Genomic DNA, 22,003 nt, shown 5'->3' on the forward strand with positions numbered 1-22,003 from the left:
TTGATGACAGCGCTTCCGCAATGACAACAACGCTGCCTGCACCATGACCTGTGGACACCGCATGTTGCACCGCCCCGCTTCACACTGCAGCCCTGGTCTCACAGACGCCGCTTAGCACCGTCACCAAGCTGCTGCCTGCACCGAGACCTGTGGGCACCGCACATCGCATCATCCCGCTTCCCACTGCTGCCCCAACGCCATCCACTCCAGCGCTCCTGACTTCATCAGCCCACAGTTCGATCTGCAACGTGTGTGACTTCAAGGGCCCAACTCATGCACCGACACTGGAACCAACACCGCGACGTCAGCGACACCGCTCTCCGGAGCTCAACACGAGGATCACGACACCCTACAAATCCAAGGTACTGTTTGCGGGTCTTCCCAACACTGTAGCTGGCCCGCAACGCTGCGGCCAGCCTGAACTGTTGGTTTTGTTGATGACGATGCCGTGATAGCCCCAGGTGGAGCTATTGATTTCAAGGAACTGTATTTTTGATTAAATCTTGCAGAATTTTTATTACTGTATGTTGAATTTTTATCGTATTTGGTCTTGTTTTCAATAGATAAATATTGGATATTTTTCTAAAACTGGTGTGGTGTCCTTTTGTAGTGTTTTCATTGTGTTACTGTTTATTATGTGTAAATGCTTTACACTGCTTCTGAGATAAGCCTGACTGGTCGTGCCAAGCTACCAAGGGGGTGAGCAGGTGTTATCTGAGCAAGTATCTCCCTTATCCTGACTAGAGTGAGGGTCCCTACTTGGATAGGGTGCAAACCGACTGCCAGCTAGAGGCCCCATTTGTAACACTGTGTTACCCTTTTTTACTGACCCCGAGCTTACACTAGCTAGATTGATGCAGATCATCACGACCCTTGGGAAACACTCTGGGTACACTATCAATTTGCACAAGTCCCTATTATATCCACTACGGGCCGAATACTGCAGCTGCCGTGGGACTATGCAGTAAGGGTGGTCACCACAGGTTTTCCGATATATGACACACCAGATGCGAGCTTCTTCTATCATAAGAACTTGGCCTTGCTACTGGATAAGCTACGGCAAGATGTGCGGCATGGGAGAGCTTTACCTCTATTGTTGCTAGGAAGACCAGCACTATTTAAAATGATGTCTCTGTCCCGCTTTCTCTATGCCCTACAAAATACCCCTTATGAGGCCCCTGGATCATACTTCAAGGCATTTTAGGGCAATATTTGTACACTGCTATGGGATGGTGGCCCAGCATGAATAGCATTACCCAAACTGGCAAAGGGTTGGTATGATGGAGGCATTGCAGTGCTTGGCATTCAGAAATATTACTGGGCATCACAACTGTTTACGGTTAACCAATAGGCATTCCTTCCCCCATCTGAGCCTGCATTCTGTATGGATTGATCGGTGTTGAGACACCGTAGATACCTAAAATTACTATTCGGGCAGAGGCAAGAAGACATGCCAGATCTCATGTAGTCAGTGGTAGAACTATGGCATAAAGCTACAACATACATTAGGTGGAAGAACAAGATCACGCACGTGACCCCACTCTGGGACCCAGACATTCTGGGGAATCTGTGAAGATGACCAGGTTTTGACAAGTGGGACCTCACTGGAATTTCCAGGGTGGGCGATAGCTGGACTTATGGCAACATCAGTTAGCTGACCCTGAGACTTACACATACATGCAAATCCACCACACGCTAAGAGCAGTCCTGCCGAAAGACGCAGACCTCCCGGAATCATTGCCCCTAAAGAATAGACTCTTAGAGAAATTGATGTTGCAAAGGGCTTGGTCACTGACACATAAGAGAGTACTCAATCATACACCAAATGCCCTAATGACCTGAGGGAAAAGTGGGAGCAGGAGGTGGGAGATATTGAAGACGGAGAATGGGAGAAGGCCCTGGCAACCTATGGGAAGCTAGCCATAGACTAATCCAACTATGGATACTACACCGCCAGTGATTAATTTGAGACTGTGGTTTGCGGTGGGGGGCACCGGCACTTATTTTGGAGGGCTGGCACTTATTTTTCTGCATCAGGTATTTACTGCGAGCAAAAACACATATGGGTAATGCGAAGGAAGAGAAAAACGAGAACGTGGCACTATGGGAGAAAGCAGAAAGCTGGAAGAGTGAGCTGAAGGGGCAGGATATGGCTGTAAATGGATCAAAGAGGCTCTTGATGGCTTGAGGGTAACGCTGCCCCAGTATTCTGTGCTTGCACCTTTAATTGCAGCTGACACGAGTTTCAAAGTAGAGCTTTTGCCACCGGCATATTTTTATTTACAAATTAAGCACTGTACACTGCTCCTACTGTGCAAGAACCACGATGCAAAAGATGGGAAGGGCGGAAGATGCCAATTGTCTACATGGTTGCGAGCAGACAGACATGTTCTTTCACATTCTTTGGTACTGCCCAATGGTGCATGGCTGGTGGTGGTGGTGGTGAGATGTCTAAAGGAGATAGCGGGACGGCGGGTAGATGTCTCAGCAAAACAATGTATCCTAATGTGTGGGGAGATACAGATATAATCCAGCCACACCGACTCGATAGGTCTGATACTAGCCTAGAGAAAAAATGCAAGACTATTGGGAGCCAGCCCTGCCCCAGTTATAAAGGCTTGGAAATGTGACATGGCTTTGTGCATGGTCATGGTAGCTGAACGGGTGGTCTACGAAGGCAGTGGCTGCCCCGGGAAGTAGTGGAAACTCTGGCAAAAGTGGAATGACCTCTAGAGGTCGAATATGTGGGACTAGACACCGACCTGAAGATGCAGTGCTATGCTGTGGGGACAATGAGAGAGAATCTACTGAGGAGTGACGGGAGTAGGCAGAGTGGCTGGGAGGGGTTCGGGTTATTGTTGAAAATTTGAAGTCCATGATAGTGTAGTTTGTGTGGACAATCGTTGTATTTGTAATGTTAATAAAAAGAGTCATGAAAAAAGGCCACGCCCTGTGTCACTTGCTTGCAGCAGGCTCTGTGAAAGAGAAGCTGATGAAGAGCTTGCTTCAACTGGGTTTGGTTCCTTCTAATACGAATCATGTCACAGATATGATTAATGGTGATACGCTGTGGGGTGGTAACTGTGACATGCATAATTTTCCAGTTCCAGATTTGCAGTGTAAAGTTCTTCCTGATGGTCCATGGGCTCCCTGTTTAAACCAAGATGTGATACAACATCCCAGGTCATATGACAGCCCCGACCTTCACAGTCAAATGTTTTTTTTTGTGTTTTACACTTTTATATCTTCTACTTCATGGAAAGAGTTGCAGTCTCAATTCTCTTGAGCAGAACTTCCCAGTATGTTGAAAAAAACTTCAAAAACACTGCTTTTGGCTAAGCGCAACAAATGTCACAAAAAGGGAACTGATAACTTACTAAAATTATCCCAAGATAAGCTGATGAAACCATTGGTTTTCCTGATGCTGAGTAGGCTCAAAATGATTATATTTTTCAAGTGACATGCTGGTCTTATCATACAGGAAGCCTATGCTGATGAAGAAGATACCATTGTCAATTGGTGCATCAACAGTTGAGGATTTTGATGAATTTCTCTTACATACAGATGAGATGTTTCTGCTCCATGGCTTAGTGATCTATTTCTGGAGACCTCCCCCCAGCTTCCAAATCTAAATCAAGAAAATAAAGAAGATATTTCTACACACTCTCGAAGATGGATTATCTTGCTCTTACGAGATTAGCCAAGATTGTTGCATTGTATTCACCTATGCTGGTGCACCTGCACTCTTGGGTTCTCCTGAGGTTAAAGGGGGATGCATCTCAGGAAGAGCTTCTCTTATTCTGTATCTGTCTCACATTCTCCAAATGCAGGGGAGGGGTTGATGTCATGGTTCTCTCATGTGGTGTTGTGGAACATAAATTTTGACTAAATTTTTCATAACGGATTTGGATGCCAGCACAATGAGCTTGAGTGCAAGAATTATTAAGATGTCCACAAAGAAAAATGATCAGTGGAAGACAGTCTCAAGTACATTTCTTAGAGCTGTTTGCATGTTCCATCACAGTAAACATTTGAGCAAAGGATGTGGTAAATTGTTGCATTCTTATGTGAATAGTCCGAGTATCCGCAGTGTGATGGTTAAATGTGTTAGGGCAGTAGTTCTTAAAATTTTGACTTCTGTGGATCCTCACTTAATCATTACTGGAACCCAGTGACCCCACATTGAATCATTATTGAAAACCAGGGATCCCCACTGAGTGATTACTGGAAGTCGGGGACCCCGATCTAGGCTTTTTCGATTATTTGAACCACAATACAAAACACATAAGTATCAAACAAGCATTCTTCAAATACACCAATGATTAAATATTTTATATAGTTTACATATATATAAAAAATCGTTTTATTTAATTTCTAATAAAAAGGTTGGAGTGTGTCTAAATTCTGTTGAGGCTGTTTGTTGTCCACACTATATTCTGTTTGATGCAGATGCACTGTAATTGAAGATACTAACTTAATTTTTAGCCTCCTATTTCAAATTCCTTCACATTTAGAGAACGTTTTAAAACTTTCAACTTTACATTTTGCTTCTTTATTTATATACACTTAATAACCTGCGACTATTATTTAATTTTCCAAGCTGTTTCAGACCCCCTGGGTAGGCTTCGTGGCCCCTCAGAGGTTCCTAGACCACAGTTTAAGAACTACTGAGTTAGGGGGTTCAAGGTCAAAGAAACTCGCAGGTCTCGGAAGAGTCTTTCACTATTGCTGTGTAAACAGAATAATCATTCATTTCCCTTGCCTCTACAATGCATAAACAGAGTGAAACTCCATACTTCTCAAGTTAGGAGTGATCTGTCACTCATTTGGGGAATTTTCAGTTTTGTTGATAATCTATGGGGACTTTTAAGGTAGATTTGTTTGCTTGCACCTCAACCAGAAACTGAATCATTTTTGAACCAGTAGCCAGATTAGCAGGCAACTGGGGTGGATCATTTCTCCATCCTATGTGCAAGATGTAGGGACTGATGTTCCCACCACCCTTGATAATTATCAAGGAGTTGCTATGACAGGAGAGGTGTAACTGTTGTACAGTTAATATACTCATTTTAGCCATCCCAGAGATGGTTTCTTCAACTTTTGAATTTGCTTTTAGACTTTTCCGCTATCATCTTTCTCAACTTTGTTGCTTGTTTGAACATTTAGAAAAAAATCATCCAGATTATACTTGTATAAATGTGGTGGGTGAATTTCCTAGTCCATGTTTTCGCTGAGGGCCACAATGATCTACGACGGGGGCTGCCCAATAACAACTGAGATAATGGAAATCAAGAGAACAGAGACCAATGGTTCCTTGTGGTATTTTTAAAAGATGATTAATCAAGCAATCAATGAATGTGCCTTATCAATCATTAGTACGATTCGTCAACAGTAATCAAAACAGTGAAAAGGGTGTCAACAGCCATAGAACAAGCAGTTGTTAGTAAAATGTATTTAATCATAAAAGTGCTCAGTGCTCAAGTGAATTACACAGAACAAGAAATGACGAAAGATAGAAGAGTGTATTTAAAGCATGAGAGGCAATGGACCATATAAAGAATTGTTCTTCTTAAATAAATATTGAATTTCCAAACAACGTTGTGAGATTTATTTAAACAAATTCCAATTGCCCAATGTGTAGACAGTGTTTTGACCTAAGGTAGTTTAAACGATCATTATCAGGCTAAGGGTGTATGACCAAAAGTAGGAGTTGGTGCAAAATATTTAAAAAAGATTCAACAGGTAGAGAATGACCCAAAACTAAAAGGATTCGGATAAAGGACAGCGTTCACTAACACGAATGGAGGTTTAAATTATATTAAATATCCAAGTGAAATAGTACCCCATCCTCTGCAATGTTTATTTCTCAGTTTGATGTCAGCATGCCCCTGCAAATTCGAGTGTGGTTGATTGTTGCTGGTTGAATTGCGGGACTGTTTCTAGATTTTTTTTTTCAAGGACTCTTTGTTGTTGTGAATACGAAAGAAGCGGAAGTGACAAGCAAAAGGGAATATTTGGAGCCACTGGACTGATTACAGGAGAAATATATACCCATTCTGCTTGCACTGTCGGTCTTAAAGCAGTTGGGAAAGGCTGTTGCTTGTGTTCTATTGGTTTTGTAATGTTTACATCTTTCCTTTGATTGTTATTTGAGTAGGAAGATGACTAATATATAATATGTGCCTGTGTGTCTTTAAACAAATCTGAACCTCCACTCATGTTGATGGGGGCGATTCTGCACATTGGGGGCACTGGAAAAGGGAGGAGGGTACACAAGGGGAGTCCACGGCTGGTCACACATGTTAACAAGCACGTGGAGTTTTTAATCATCAAAAAAACGTGGAAGCATAAAGAAAAGAACAAAAAAAGGCACACTGTGCAAGCAACTCTCTGTCACCTAGACAGGATAAAAGGATGGGTATGTAGAAAGCCGGTGCGAACAGGGCGCGGCCAGTTCACACCTAGGCTTCCTTTTTCAAAGTCCTTTCAGAGCGCACATCCTTGCAGCTGTCCTTGAATACCGACCCTGACTCCCAGCCTGTAGCAACAGGGAGCAGGAGTTTGAGTGTTGAAGGCGCACTTCTGCAGTTGACAGTGAGCTTGAAACTCGCGAAGAAGCTTCCAAGAGCGGCAATATTGCAGCCGAGTAATGAAGCTGTGTGGTAGTGCGTCCTGTCCCTCCTGCAGAGCCCCGGAGCGGTACCAGCCCGGCTGGTATTCCGAGTTTCTTTTCACGCTCAGTTTCCCACGTGAATCAGTTCCAGTGGGAGGTGCCAACCTAAAAGGATGATCTTGCCATCGTGGTGACTCAGAGGTCACAGGGTTACCCTGATTCAGCCTGTCTGAAATTGACTGCACCAAGTCCAGTCGTCGAGGGCGGCTATAAACGATAAACACCCGAGTTTCCTTTCAGGGAAGATCTCAGTTGAGATCATTAAAAATATATATATAAATATATTTATATAGATGACGAGTTGTAGATGCTGTCCTCCACCTAATGTCTGATTGTTCATTTAATAAGCATTTTAAATGTCCCGTGCGGTAAGGGCAACGTACTATGTTTAACCAAAATATGTTTTAAGGACGATGACAGGGAGAGAAAGCAAAGATCATAAAACAGGTTGGGGCATGGAATACCTACCACATGGAAAGAACAATACAGTGCACAGCTTTGTTGGCATGACTTGTGGGTTTTCGAATTACAGTCCGATTGAAGTATTGACGTGTTACTGAATCTGCCCCAGCCTCGCCACCGTTTCAGGGGCTCCAAAGTTTAGAAAATGTTCAAAATTACAATAATCACGTGCATGCGACAGGCACATGTTGCATAGGTATACCAACGCCCCCGTTTTTTTACCTTGCTAATTTATTTCTGTTGTGATGTTTAGAGAAAGGTATTTCAGAGTAGTCCGAGCTTTGTACGGGATCCGGTCCCACACTTCGAGTTAAATTTAATTAACGAATCTTGTTGACCTTAAAGTTCACACTTGACTGTGTTGATTTTGAAGAAGGGGTTGTAGTCGTGGGTATCCCTCCAGAGGCTCTCCTACTTCTCGGCGCTTCTTCTTCTGCTACGCTGCCAACGGGTCAGCATGATACAGGAACATCCTTCCAGGCTGTGGTGGGCTGGGCTGGGCTTAGCGCGAGCTCTGGGCCGGTTATTTCACGACAGAGAACAAAGACAAGTTCAGAAATCCTACACTTGAAAAAGTAGGAGGCGTATCCCCTCCAAATATGGAAAGTGGGCATCTACTTCTGAGAGGAATGTTGCATCTTTTTTACACCATGAGGTGCCTATTTTGGCACTAGACGCCAGACTAGCGCTGCCACAGAAAAAAGCATGGCGAGAGTTAAAGGGTACAGGAATTGTGCTTATGAACATTGTACCGCTGCCCTTTACATGGCAGCTGGGGAGCAAGACTGAACTCTGCACACACTGGCACTGGGGCGGAAGGCTGGCCCCCTCCTCGGGAATGTGAGCCTTGGGCGGTGCCCGCCCTCCTCTGTTATAATACAAACACGCCAATAGCAGGCGTCGGGAAGGGCACATTCATACCTCGCAGCCAATGTGGGGGGCACACAAGACAGTATGAGGTATTGTTCAACCAATGAGAACTCAGCTGAACAGCGCACCCCCTCCCTGGGTATAAATGTTGCAACGCGGGAGCTGCTCGTGGCTTGCAGTGTTGGCAGAGACCCGTTGCGCGTCTGTAGTCAACTACATCCCCGGGAGTGGACCGAGCACACCCTCCCGCCCCTGACCATCCGCTCTAACTCCCACTGAACCCCGCGACCAGCAGCCCCAGACCCTACGACCATGGTGAGTAGGACAGGCTTGCTGATCGGCGGCAAGTAATGCACGGAAATGTGTCTGTCCTGCCGGTTCCTGACTGTCCTCCCTCTTGCTAGACTCTGCCTTGTCTCTAGCTCTTGGTCGTTCTGGTTATCTTGCTACAGTACTTTCCTTCTCCCCACCGCCTTCTTTTCTCTCACTTGGCACTGCCCATTACTCTCTTGTTCAGAGTCTCTATTTACCCCCGGTTCTTGTCATATGTTGTTAGTGTCCCCTCTTCTACCGCGACTTTCACCCCTCTTGTTAATGTCTTCCTGGTTTGCGACACTCTCTCCTCTTGCTACAGTGTCTCCCTCTCTGGCTACTGTGTGTCACGTCTTCTGCTGCAATGTGTCGGCGAAGGATTCCTGCCACCGCGGTGTTAACCTTAGGCCTATGTATGGCCATGCGTGGTTTCTTTCTGTACTCTTTTCCGCGGCTAAGGCCTGACTCGGACATCAAGCATTCTCGGGATGGGGAGGAAAGGGGACCCCCACCTTCTCGGTTTAGAGAAGTGCCCAGTTCTGGGTCGGGACTGGAGACAAGGGTCTATTTCCGGCGGGGCCGGTGACGTTTTCTCTACCACTTGGGGTGTTGGCACTTCACCGCACACGGGCTGAGATTTGTGGCCGTGATTGTGCTTGAGGGCCTTCTGCACCCTTGGCAGCCCAGGAGCTGGCACTGCCACGTGCGCGTACCCTGCTGTGCCCAGCCCAGGGTAAGCACACTCGATCACCTCGAAGGTGCGCGCTCTCACACAGAGGGGAAATGACAGCCTGTAATTGGAGATGTCCCCCCCCCCCCCAACTCATGTAGGATATAGTGACCAGCAGGGGGCGGACAAGCTAAAACTAGTGACACCGCCAAAGCTCTTAGTTAAAATACTCACTGGGGGCAACACACTGCTGCCACACACCTGGCGCAAAAGCAAACATTAGTTAGTATACTCTGGTATGCTCGCTTAGTTAAGTGGTGCTGCAAGAGAGGGGCGCCCCGGAGTCTAGTGATGACAAGCACAGTACGCTGATTGTTGATGAGTCTGTAGAACTTCTGGGGGTGACGGGGAAGTAGCCAGGGCGGCTGTGAGGAGATAGCAAGGCTTCGGAGTGCAGAGAGGCTGCCAGACAACAGTCCCGGGGGTTGGGCGCGGAGGGGGCCTTCAGAGGGTTCATATGCAGCACTACACACAAGTGAGATAGTGAGTCCAAGAAACTTCCCCGCCTTCATAGAGTACTAGCCTAGGAATCTGCGTGCGGGGCTGCGGCCAATACACGGTTCCCTGGCCCGGAATACTGAAGCAGCTGCTCGTAGCACTTACACCTAATCCCAAAAGAAACCAAATTCCGCCGTTTCAGGGAATTTAGTGAAGGAGCCTGTAAGACTGGTTACAGAAACCAATAATCGGCACAGGCGGTGACACTTCCCTTTTGTACATTCCCCGCCGGTCTAATCAGACTGTCAACTGACTTGTTGATTTGCCCCTCCCCTAACTTGATTTTCGAGTTGCTGGGGCATCGTGAAGTTTCCCCCCGCAGTGCATGCGAAGCTTGAATTTTAAGTGTGGAACAAAGCAGCAAGCTACACGCATGAATAAACGACAAGCTGTATTATTGACTCATATGCGCCCCATCTTCATCTCGTCCTGAAGCGGTGGCGGCCATTTTCTGCTTTGGGGATGGAGAGCACAAAATGGGGATCGAGTTGCAGGGAAACCGAAACTGGCTGCTGCCAAGCTCACCCTCAGGGATGCTAGGAGGGCAGAACTTTAGACTCCTGATGCGTTTCTGACTTTTCCTTCTCAAACTACTTTTCGTGTTTTTAAACTTATTCTGAATTGTCTGCTCCCTGTTCAGATGCCCTTGATCTGGTCCTAAATCAGTGCCAGTGTATTACCTCACCTCGAAATGGAAAGGGAAGCGCAAAACCACAAGAGACCTAACTAAACAAATAACTAAACAAATCACTAGTGTATAATGATCAGTGGCAGTCAATATTATTATATTACTTCGTGTTTTCACTTTTGGCAAGTTTCATACATTTACAACTTGACAGGTTCACACATTTACAACCACTGTGGCCAAAATTATGTCTCACATGTTGGCAAAGAAACGGAAGCAGGCTGTCTGTTTTTTTTTTATTTTTTTAAATCCGTGTCTGCTTAGAATGTTGCACTAAAAGTGTAGATACAGTCAGCCACCTTCCCCAACCCCTCCTCAGCGCCTCGAGACCCTCACGGGTGAGTAGTGCGCTTTACAAATTCCTGATTGATTGAGTGCGCACAGAGTATGCCTTATATTCACAATAATGTGTCCAGTTTGGTAGCATTTCATCGGAAATTGTGTTACTTGTCAGTCTTTAAGCAATAGGTATACATGTTGTGAGAACCGTTTCTTATTACCTGTGGATCAAAATGCTTTTGAGTTCCTTGCCCGTTCTTCAGATGCTTACGAGGATGTGGGGCAGGTCTTCCTATCAAATACTGCTAATTATTGTGATTTCCTTTCTTGCACAGCGTGAGTGTATTTCCGTCCACGTGGGCCAGGCCGGTGTGCAGATTGGCAATGCATGCTGGGAGCTCTACTGCCTGGAGCATGGCATCCAGCCTGATGGTAACATGCCCAGTGACAAGACCATCGGTGGTGGCGATGACTCCTTCAACACCTTCTTCAGTGAGACAGGCGCGGGAAAGCACGTTCCCCGGGCAGTATTTGTGGACTTGGAGCCAGCGGTAATAGGTAAGTGCCTTCTTCCTTCTACGCCCACACTTGAACCTATGCAGTTTACATTAAGGCTATACATGACCTGGCAAAACATGCATACAGCTTCAGAGACTCTTAAAGTGGAACTTTAGTGGCTAACTTTAGTGACTCATTTCTGACAGCAGCCTGCTGCCATGTTTACTTTCCCTTTGCATGCATTCTCCCAGCTAAGAAAACCACCACCCACCCCACCCCCAATCCCCTCAGGTAGGGATAAAAGAACAGGGACAGGTGACCAGATTTTGAGGAGCAAAAACCGGGACAGGTCAGACATAAAAGAAGGGCCAAAGACTTGACTCTCCCTTTTATATCTGGCCTGTCCAGTTTTTTTGCGTAGCTTTGTGAATGTGTGTGTGTATATATATATACATATATATATACATATATACATGCACACACATATATAGCTATGGCTTGACCTCCCATCTTGCACCCCCAACCCACCCTCACCCACCTCTCTCTGCTCCCCATTCCGTCTCTCTGCTAGGAGCAGACAGGGGGACTGTGTTGCCTGAAAGTAACAGATAAATTACTTTATCTCATACTTTGTGGGCGTCTGTTAAAGGAGAGCAAACCTTGAATTTATGCATCCCTACACGATTTGACCTTTGTCCCAAACACCGGGTCATTGATTTATTAACCGGACCTTTGTTCCAAAAACTGGGACATTTATTTAAAATTAAGAGAAGCGTCAGGACACCGGGACAGTCCTCTAATAACCGGGACTGTCCGGGGTAATCCAGGACGTCTGGTCACCATAGGGACAGGGCCAATAGTTAAAAAGTGAATAGTGCTTTATGCACGAGGTCAACGCCTCTGGCTTCTTGGCAGAGCCTCAAGTAAGCCCCAAGGGGTGGTAGGCGTATGTGAGAGCAGTGGCTCTGAGAGGAGGGGGTTGCGGTAAGGCAGTAAAACGTTGAGGAGAGTGGGAGATGTAGGGCCAGAAGGTTTCTTCTGTAGCTCAGTAGAATGGGTGGAAGTTCATCAGTCGCCATCGTTTTCCATGTTTTTGAAATATCTGAACTTTTAGGATCCTTTAACAAGGGTATCAAGGACACTAATTATGCTGAATATCAAATGCTCATAAGCAACCATCAAGCAGGTGTGCAGAAGGAGCCCAGTATTCTCGTTGTAAGGGCTTCTTTAAGCGATTGTTTTTCGCTTGCAGTACTTGTTATTTTGTGAAGGGAAGTACTCTCCCTTCTATTATACATGAAAATGAAGAGCAAATATGGGCACATGAGGGAGGCAATAGCTGGAAGAGTTTGCTCATCACAGATTTCCCGAGAATTTGCATCATTCGCCGTCTAGCAACAAAAAGGAGGAAGTGAGGCTTGTGCTGAACAAAGCAATGACGTCTATGACTCACTTCCTGCCAAGTCACCTCTCGCCAAAATATCAAACAATGAAAAAACAACACGATTCTATGCAAATCGCGCGATATTACATTACATTTATACACTCATATAAAATGTCAGAATACATTTAAGTTTAATTAAATTGTCCAGCTGTGCAGGGTCATGGAAGATTAACTTTTCCCAATCGTGGATTCTCTCAGAGGTCAGCACTCGAGTGTTGTGCTGTTGCTACTTTCTAGCTTTTGTGACTCTGTTTTCGACATCCACTGATCATCACTTGTTACCTTAGTGAGCAACGGCGAGGTGCAGGCATGGTGCCGAGGAAGATCACTGTAAAATGAAGGCCCATATTTATACTTTTTTAGCGCCGCCTCTGCCTCATTTTTTGAAGCAAAAGAAGCGCAAACTTACAAAATACAATTGCATTTTGTAAATTTGCGCCGATTTTGCGTTAAAAAACGACGCAAATGCGGCGCTAACAAAGTATAAATATGGGTCTAAGTCTTAAGGACTTTGTCCTCGTTGCCATTGGCTGATTGCTTCCACGCATACCTGATGGCAACCGCAATGGATGGTCCATATCAGCAGATCATAACATTGTTACTGAACTTTTCTGCTCAACATTGTCTGGAGCCCAAATGATGTGACACATCTGATAACTACCAACACTACAAAAGAAGCTACCTGTACACATACTGTAACAGTGCGTTACCTTCCTTGTACTCTTTCTCGTCTCAGTCCTCACGCCCTGAGCTTTAGTCTGCTTGAGGTACAGAATGCACCTATAAGATTATTTAAGCCCATACAAATATAGCTGTTGCCTCACTTCTTGTCTTGTGGCCCATAAATGTAGTTCTAACCTACACATACTGCCTTTTTTGTGCCTGTAGGTGCCATTGTCCGAACAGTTCTACTTCAAAGATTGGGCGTCAGGTATGCGTTGACCCATTATCCTGTGCGTTATTGCTTTGCGATGATCAGTCCTGTTCTCTTGCAGATGAGGTGAGGAATGGGACCTACCGGCAGCTCTTCCACCCAGAGCAGCTCATTACCGGAAAGGAGGATGCAGCTAATAACTATGCCCGTGGCCATTACACCGTTGGGAAAGAGATCATCGACCTGGTGCTGGAGCGCATCCGGAAACTGGTGAGTAGATGTGGCATTCAGTGCCCACTTGCCACGGTAGCTACATTTCCATTGTGGGTCACAAGGTTTGTGGAGAAGTGATGGGCAGCTGCCGGTATGGTCGCTCCTCTGGCTGATGGAGTTGGGAGGGGGGCAACATCAAATTCATGCTGATTGGTTCCTCACTTGCTACTCTTCATGTCATCTGCTTGTGCACCTCCCCTAGCCTGACTGATGGCGGAAGACTTCACTGGTTTCATTCTATAGCTCAAACATCGCTCTCACCCTAGTTCAGCCTGATGTTGATGCAGTTTGGGATACCCCCTCCTTTTCAACTCGGCCCCAATGTACCTTATGCCCTTCCAAACCAATTCCTTTGTTTTGAGACCGGTATTAAGACGTGCTGTGCTGGTGGGGCGGTCTGCCTAAACGCTGTTGTACGCAACTTATATTGAATGCCTCTCTAACCAGTCATCAAATAACTCACTTTGTTTCTCATCACTTTTGTTGCCACCAAATCGTCCATCCCCTTTTGCAAAACATGCATCCATCATATCTTCACATTCCACATCTGTTTTTCACTTCAAAAACAATGTATCTGCTTTATCGGTGTTTGGTCCAGTGCTTATTCACATGCTCCACTGCTCTCCATCACCGCTCATGCAGCGCATGCATAGGAGGTGGTAAATAGGCTTCAGTCTTTTGATGTTCACTATCGACTTGGCAACATTTTAAAAACTTTGTCAGTTTAACCCATTTCTCCTACTTTAAAAATATCATACCAACCTGCTTTCTTCGGGATAGTGTTTTAAATTAACACATTTACAAGATTGACAAGAGTCCGCATGAATCAGATCTACTGGTCCTTTGCCTCTTTTTTCACTACAGATTCAATAGTTGGGTTCGTCTAAATTGTCCTATGTTCTGGACTAAACTGGGACTTTAGCGAGGTTCTGTAGTGCCAGGATAAGGTGATACCATGCACAAGTGATGCGGCCAGCAAGTACATATACTTTGTTCTTAGCCTGACCCTTCTTCGAGATTCATATCTGCTTTTGTTGATGTGCAAGTGCATTTGTTTTGGTAAGAGATTTCCAGAGTTGACTAACAATAATAGGCTCTACGCTCAGTGCCTGTATTTGTGTTCAATAAATCTTTCTATCATTTATTTCCCAGGCTGACCAGTGTACTGGACTGCAGGGCTTCCTGATCTTCCACAGTTTTGGGGGTGGCACTGGCTCTGGATTCACATCCCTGCTCATGGAACGTCTTTCTGTTGACTATGGCAAGAAGTCCAAGCTAGAGTTTGCGATCTACCCTGCTCCCCAAGTATCAACTGCTGTGGTTGAGCCCTACAACTCCATCCTTACAACTCACACCACACTGGAGCACTCGGACTGTGCATTCATGGTCGACAACGAGGCCATCTATGACATTTGTCGGCGAAACTTGGACATCGAGCGCCCAACATACACTAACCTTAACCGGCTCATCGGCCAGATTGTCTCCTCCATCACAGCCTCGCTGCGGTTTGATGGTGCCCTCAACGTGGACCTGACAGAGTTCCAAACCAATTTGGTGCCATATCCCCGCATCCACTTCCCGCTGGTGACCTACTCGCCCATCATCTCGGCCGAGAAGGCATACCACGAGCAGCTCTCTGTGTCCGAGATCACCAATGCATGCTTTGAGCCATCCAACCAAATGGTGAAGTGCGACCCCCGCCATGGCAAGTACATGGCTTGCTGCATGCTGTACCGGGGCGACGTTGTGCCGAAGGATGTCAATGCGGCCATCGCCGCCATCAAAACAAAGCGAACCATCCAGTTTGTGGATTGGTGTCCGACTGGTTTCAAGGTATGTAATGTGTGCTTTTCCCATCCGGCTGCATTCGTGCTCTTAATCCGCTAAACATGAGCTGGTGCTCTGCCCGAGCGCGCCAGGTAAATGCGTGGGTTTCAGGGCAGAGAACTGCCACTCCTGTTAGTATGAGGAACTGTCTACGGGAGACGTTACTGTACTAACAGGAAACACTGTAGGCCTTCTCCCTGTGACACCTGCAGATGCCCCGGCTGTGAGCAGTGCATGAAGTTAGTTTGCAGTGAAGGTGGCTTGGAGTCGGTGTTATGCATCATATGGGCCTTCCAACCAGGAACATATCAGCTAATGCTGTCTTCCGCCTGAAGGTCAGAGATCAGGTGACTAGTCCGGGACTGCGCTTAAATGATTTGACACTGGCTATTAATTAATACCATTTTAAAGTAGTGGGTAAGAGAATTTTGTACTTTGAAAAGTGGATAACTGGGTATTAAACTTGGCCTTACACAACCCCGGGTGCTATATGCCCATTTCATACTCTTTGTGCCAGGTGAGTAGTTGGCCCTCCTCCACACCTCTCTGCACATGCCAAGTGCTGTGGTCCATAGGGCTGTGTTGGCAGCATTCGCTGGTATTCGGATTGGATTGCTGCTTTTTCTATGGCCATAAAAGATGCTTTTGGGGAGCGCTTTATAGCATTGCTTACCTTTCTGCGTTTATATCAGTTTGCACTGTTTATGACTAGGTAACTGAAATATCTGTATACCGAGCTTAAAAATATGTGTTCCTTTTTAGGTTGGCATTAACTATCAGCCCCCAACGGCTGTCCCTGGCGGGGACCTCGCCAGAGTCCAGAGAGCAGTCTGCATGCTGAGCAACACCACAGCCATTGCGGAGGCCTGGGCCCGCCTCGACCACAAGTTTGACCTCATGTATGCCAAGCGCGCCTTCGTCCACTGGTACGTTGGAGAGGGTATGGAGGAAGGAGAGTTTTCAGAAGCTCGCGAGGATCTGGCCGCTTTGGAGAAAGACTACGAGGAGGTGGGCACCGACTCAGTGGAGGGAGAAGATGAAGGAGAGGAATATTAGGTGCAGAATGGCCTGACCCAACCTTCTGGCCTGATGCTCTGTGGTTTGCAATAATTGTAGAAACTTGTCTGTTCTCTTATTCTTGTTCCTGTCCATGTACACGTTATCATTCCTGTCTCAAGCTGCTTGGAATAAAGACTTTTTAATCCAGATTTTTTTTAATGCTTTTTATCTGTATAGGTTTCTGGTTCCTGTCGAGAATAGCGGATCCATGGGGGGTTCAATGCTAAATAAAGCTAGTGGGGCTAGAATAGAAGCCTTCTGTAATAGACCAGCTCCCTGTGCCCTCTTTCATTGCCCTTTTCCCACTAACTCGTTGGAATTTGGCACCAAGAATTAGTTGTCTCTGAGTGACATCACACTAATTGGTGCAATTAAATTAACTTTAAAGATGGTTGTTTGTGTAAAGTGTGCACATGCTAAAAATATAGCACTAATAATACAATAGAAACCTATAGTAATCTCAAAACGAGCCTATCACATACCTTCATTCCAGCCCAAAATCCTTTACAGTATGGATAGGATCTAGAACACAGAGCTTATAAATAGGCATACCAAACTGTTTGGCTGTGCTTCATCTGCCAGTAGTGTGGTAGGCACAAATACACTTCATTATGTTGAGTCCTATGAAGAAATGAGTGTTGGTGGAGCCAAAGTACAACTATCACTACAGCAAAGAACATTTTATTTTCAGCCCTGTCCTTCACCTCGTTGGGATCATGTAATGCACATAAGGATTATTTTGAGCAGGGGAAAGGTGCTTCTGTATAGAAGAGTACAATTATTCTCCAGAAGGCAGACTGCAAGGGAGCACAGCACAGACACACCCAACTTCTAGAAAGCCAGCAGCTTTGAATCTTGTATTGCCCAGTCACTGAGCTTGCCTCTATCTTCTAGGGTTGTCCTTGGTAATCCATCTGTGCTCTGGATTGTGTACCAGTGTTGATTTTTTTTTCTTTTTCCCCGCAGGCATTTGGTTATGAGTTGTGACCGAAGGGCCCTTATCGTGCACCTGAATTTCAGGGGAAGTGAGCGTATAAATTGACACCAGTAGGGTGAAGCCGTCTATTCACTGTACTTAAGCATCCTAAACAATGGCATCCTCCAGACCATCCTAGATCTGAGGCAACTAAGGCAGTGCATCCTTTCAGCACTTTAACATGAAAACTTTGCAGAAATGCCATCCCTCTGCTCAGTCAAGGGGACTTCAGGATGGTGCTAGACCTGAAGGATGCGTCTCATATCCCTATCCACCCTGCCCATCACCCATATCTCCAGTTCTTGGTAAGTGGACAACACTACCAGTTCAGTGTACTACCCTTTGGACTCGCTGCTGCTCCAAAGGTCTTTAGGAAGTGCCTGCTAGTGGCGACTGCTGAATTTTGACAAAGCAGTATCCATGTCTTCCATTACTTTGACCACTGGCTGATCCAGAGCAGCAGCAGGCAACAGTGCCTAGCACACACTCAAAACAACCATAACCCTGCTTTAGACCTCAGGGTTTACCATAAATGCAAATTAGCCCCACCACTACTCCCAAAAGATCAAGGCCTTCCTGTGCTTATTGCTATATATAGCATATATATTGCTTATACTGTCACAGGGAAAGCTTAGCTCAACCAGCAGAGGGTGATTGTATTTCAGAAGTCGCTGCCTCGTTTTCATTCCACTCAAACCTTTACATCAAATACTGTAATCCTGCATAGAAACTGCCAAACACCAGGTTACACATGTGCCTATTTCAGCAGAGTTTCTTGAGGCAGTGATTACAGCTGGAGGGCTTTTGGAAAGATCTAATGTTAATAAAGGCCACCACCCCAGACTCTCTGAAGTGGTGAAACAGCAACAACCTGTTGCTTGGCAGGCCTTTATTTGATTTGTTTTTCACAGGTGACCCATCCCCACCGATCCATCATTCAGTGGGTGGGGCACACTTCCAGGCAACATGATTGCTAAGTTCCTACATCCCTTATCAAAAATAACACATCAACTATCTGGAGCTGCTGGCAAGCCTTCTTCATACTAGTTCAGGGTAAAGTGGTTCTCATAAAATCAGACAACATGAAGACCTTATTCTACAGACAGAAGGGGGGTGGTGCTCGCTCCCACCAGCTGTCTGAGTTAGCACATTTCTGGCACTAGGCAATCCACAGCAAGATCCAGATGCCAGGAGTTGACTACAACTTAACTGCTGTTAAGCAGGATACATCAGCACACGCACAAGTGGGAATTCCACCCACTGTTCCTATGTATGTACTACAAACAGTAGGGAATTCAAGCCACCAATCTCTGTCATTCCCTGAAATGCTCAAACATGGCCTCCTGGTACCCACACCCCATGGGCAATGAACTATGGATTATATGGACAGGAATATTTGCTTATACTTTTCCTCCTCTCACACTCATCCCATATGTGGTGAGGAAGATGAGGCATGTGTCCACCACTCATCCTGGTGGTCCCACCTTAGTCCAGGCACTCGCTGCTCATGTAGCTGTCCATCAGCCCCTACAGAAAACTACCAATCAGGCCAAACCAACAGCAGAGCCAAATTAGGCATCCCGAAACCTAATAGCTTAGCCTAGTGATCTGACACTTAAGTTCTTAAAGTTTGGTTACCTAAACCTCTTTGAATGTATGACCATACTGCATGAGACACAGGCCCACATATACATGTACGTTATGCAGCAGAGTGAAAGAGATTTGTCTACTATTGCATCTGGAAAGCAACTAGACCCGTGGTTCCCAACCTATGGTGCTCAGGGGGTCAGCGACTAAATAGAAAATTAAATACGTTTAACAGATTATGTCCCCAGCTTTCAGCAATGACTCAGTGGGAGGTCCCCAGATTCCAATAATAATTCAGTGGGGGTCCCCGGGTTCCAGTGACTATAAAGTGGTGGTCCACAGAAGTCAAAAGGTTGGGAACCACTGAACTAGGCCACTTCAGAGTCATGATTCAAGATGACATCTGTTAACTTTTATGCGTTCAGAAGGCGGATCTTTCATTTGCCTCTATACAGCTTCACTTAGCTGTTTTGGCATTTATTTGGAATGGGAAATATTCTTCAAAATCCCTGCGGTTAAGGTGTTCAGGAAGGGATTTAAATGATTAATGCCACAATGAACACCCACAGCCTTGGTAACCTTAAAATATGACCTTATTTAATCCTTGGCGGTAAGGATAATCTGTTGCAACAGAATACCCTCACCGCCAAGAATGTGATCTGCTTGCCGCATTTAGATACAGGCAAACCTTTGGGTTAACCGCAGTGGATACTACTGTCTCCTCCATGATTAATCCCCTCCAACGGCCCTAGGGAGGTTATATCTCAGAACCACGGGTGCCTAAACCACCCGTGGCTCAACAACGAGGTTGGAACAACGACTTCGTTCTAACCACTAATGCCTTTACCACTAATGCGTTTTTAACGATTTTACCTTTGTAAACGCATTCCTGGTAAAGTCATTAGCAATCAGCATGCACGACCCAGCATGCTCCCATCCCAGCCCCCCACCCCACCCCTTAAACCTAAACCCAGACCCCCCTAAACCCTAATCACCCCCAGCCTCTCACCACACCCCAAAAAACAAAAATACCCTGAGTCCCCACCCCGCCCCTAAAACCTAAACACCCCAACCCAACCCTTAAACCTAAACTCTGCCTCCCCAAACCCTAATCACCCCAAGATCCCCCTCCCAAAAACAGCCACAGTCCCAGCCCAACTTACCCCCTCCTTCACCGCGTCCACTCCGACTCCCTTCTTCTGTACCTTAACCACACATGTACGTTGTTCAGACATGCGTGGTAAAGGTACCAAAACCAGGAAGTCGTGGAAAACGAAAGTGTTGTTTCGGTTTCGTTTTTCACAACCTCGTGGTTCCGGAGTCGTTCTTCCGGGTGTTTCCCCACTAGGGAGTAAGGGCTGGCGGAGAAATTATTACATGTCTGCCCAACCAATTTGGATGGGTGCACATATAGTAATTGTTTTTTTACTGTTCCTCCTGGCAGTAAGGAACTGTGAAAATATTTAAATGCTCCCCCGCTATGGGAGAAACTTCCCATTGTGAGGTAAGCATTACCTTTTTTCTTTACAGAATGAAAATCTTATATGAGGATTTTCTTTTTGAAAAGAAAAAACATTACTGTAGGAAGTTGGCTCTGTATGTACTATTTCAAAGTAAGAAATAGCATGCACAGAGTCCTTAGGGTTCCCCTTAGAGGTAAGATAGTGGCAAAAAGAGATAATTCTAATGCTCTATTTTGTGGTAGTGTGGTCGAGCAGTAGGCTTATCAGAGGGTAGTGTTAAGCATTTGTTGTACACACACAGGCAATAAATGAGGAACACACACTCAAAGATAATTCCAGGCCAATAGGTTTTTATATAGAAAAATATATTTGTTTAGATTATTTTAAGAACTACAGGTTCAAGACTTACAAGTAATGCTTCAAATGAAAGGTATTTCACTCAGGTATCTTAGGAACTTTGAATCAAGACAATATCATGTACAGTTTTAGCAAAAATGGCAATAAGCTATTTTAAAACTAGACACTACAATTTTCAACAGTTCCGGAAGGAGGTAAGTTTTGGTTAGTTTTTGCAGGTAAGTAAAACACCTACAAGGTTCAAAGTTGGGTCCAAGGTAGCCCACCGTTGGGGGTTCAGGGCAACCCCAAAGTTACCACACCAGCAGCTCTGGGCCGGTCAGGTGCAGAGGTCAAAGTGGTGCCCAAAACGCATAGGCTTCAATGGAGAAGGGGGTGCCCCGGTTCCAGTCTGCCAGCAGGTAAGTACACGTGACTTCGGAGGGCAGAACAGAGGGGTTTTGTAGGGCACCGGGGGGGACACAAGTCAGCACAGAAAGTACACCCTCAGCGGCACGGGGGCAGCCGGGTGCAGTGTGCAAACAGACGTCGGGTTCGCAATAGGTTTCAATGGGAGACCCAGAGGTCTCTTCAGCGAAGCAGGCAGGCAAGGGGGGGCTCCTCGGGGTAGCCAAAACCTGGGCAAGAGAGAGGGCATCCTGAGGGTCGCTTCTGCACTGGAGGTCGGAACCTTCAGGTCCTGGGGGCTGCGGGTGCAGTGTCTTTACCAGGGGTCGGGTTCTGTGAAGCAGGCAGTCACGGTCAGGGGGAGCCTCTGGATTCCCTCTGCAGGCATCGCTGGGGGGACTCAGGGGGGTCAACTTTGGCTACTCACAGGGTCGTAGTCGCCGGGGAGTCCTCCCTGTAGTGTTGTTTCTCTGCAGGTCGAGCCGGGGGCGTCGGGTGCAGAGTGAAAAGTCTCACGCTTCCGGCGGGAAACGTGAAGTCCTTTAAAAGTTGTCTCTTTGTTGCAAGTTGTAGTTTCTTTGGAACAGGGCTGCTGTCCTCAGGAGTTCTTGGGCCTTTTAGATGCAGGGTAGTCCTCTGAGGCTTCAGAGGTCGCTAGACCCTGGGGGACGCATCGCTGTTGCAGTTTTTCTCGAAGTGGGGAGGCAGGCCGGTAGGGCTGGGGCCAAAGCAGTTGGTGTCTCCGTCTT

General features: G+C 46.1%; 1 protein-coding gene across 1 annotated transcript; it reads left to right on the forward strand.

Annotated features, from left to right (window-relative positions):
* Positions 1–8,175: 8,175 nt before the first annotated feature.
* On the forward strand, positions 8,176–16,633 carry LOC138300110 (tubulin alpha-1C chain-like). The gene is made up of 5 exons (XM_069239024.1): positions 8,176–8,320; positions 10,845–11,067; positions 13,447–13,595; positions 14,751–15,431; positions 16,188–16,633. Exons 1-5 carry the CDS (start codon positions 8,318–8,320, stop codon positions 16,479–16,481), a joined length of 1,350 nt encoding a protein of 449 aa, XP_069095125.1. The 5' UTR covers positions 8,176–8,317; the 3' UTR covers positions 16,482–16,633.
* Positions 16,634–22,003: the final 5,370 nt, after the last annotated feature.

This window comes from Pleurodeles waltl, chromosome 6, assembly GCF_031143425.1.
Source record: "Pleurodeles waltl isolate 20211129_DDA chromosome 6, aPleWal1.hap1.20221129, whole genome shotgun sequence".
Taxonomy (NCBI): domain Eukaryota; kingdom Metazoa; phylum Chordata; class Amphibia; order Caudata; family Salamandridae; genus Pleurodeles; species Pleurodeles waltl.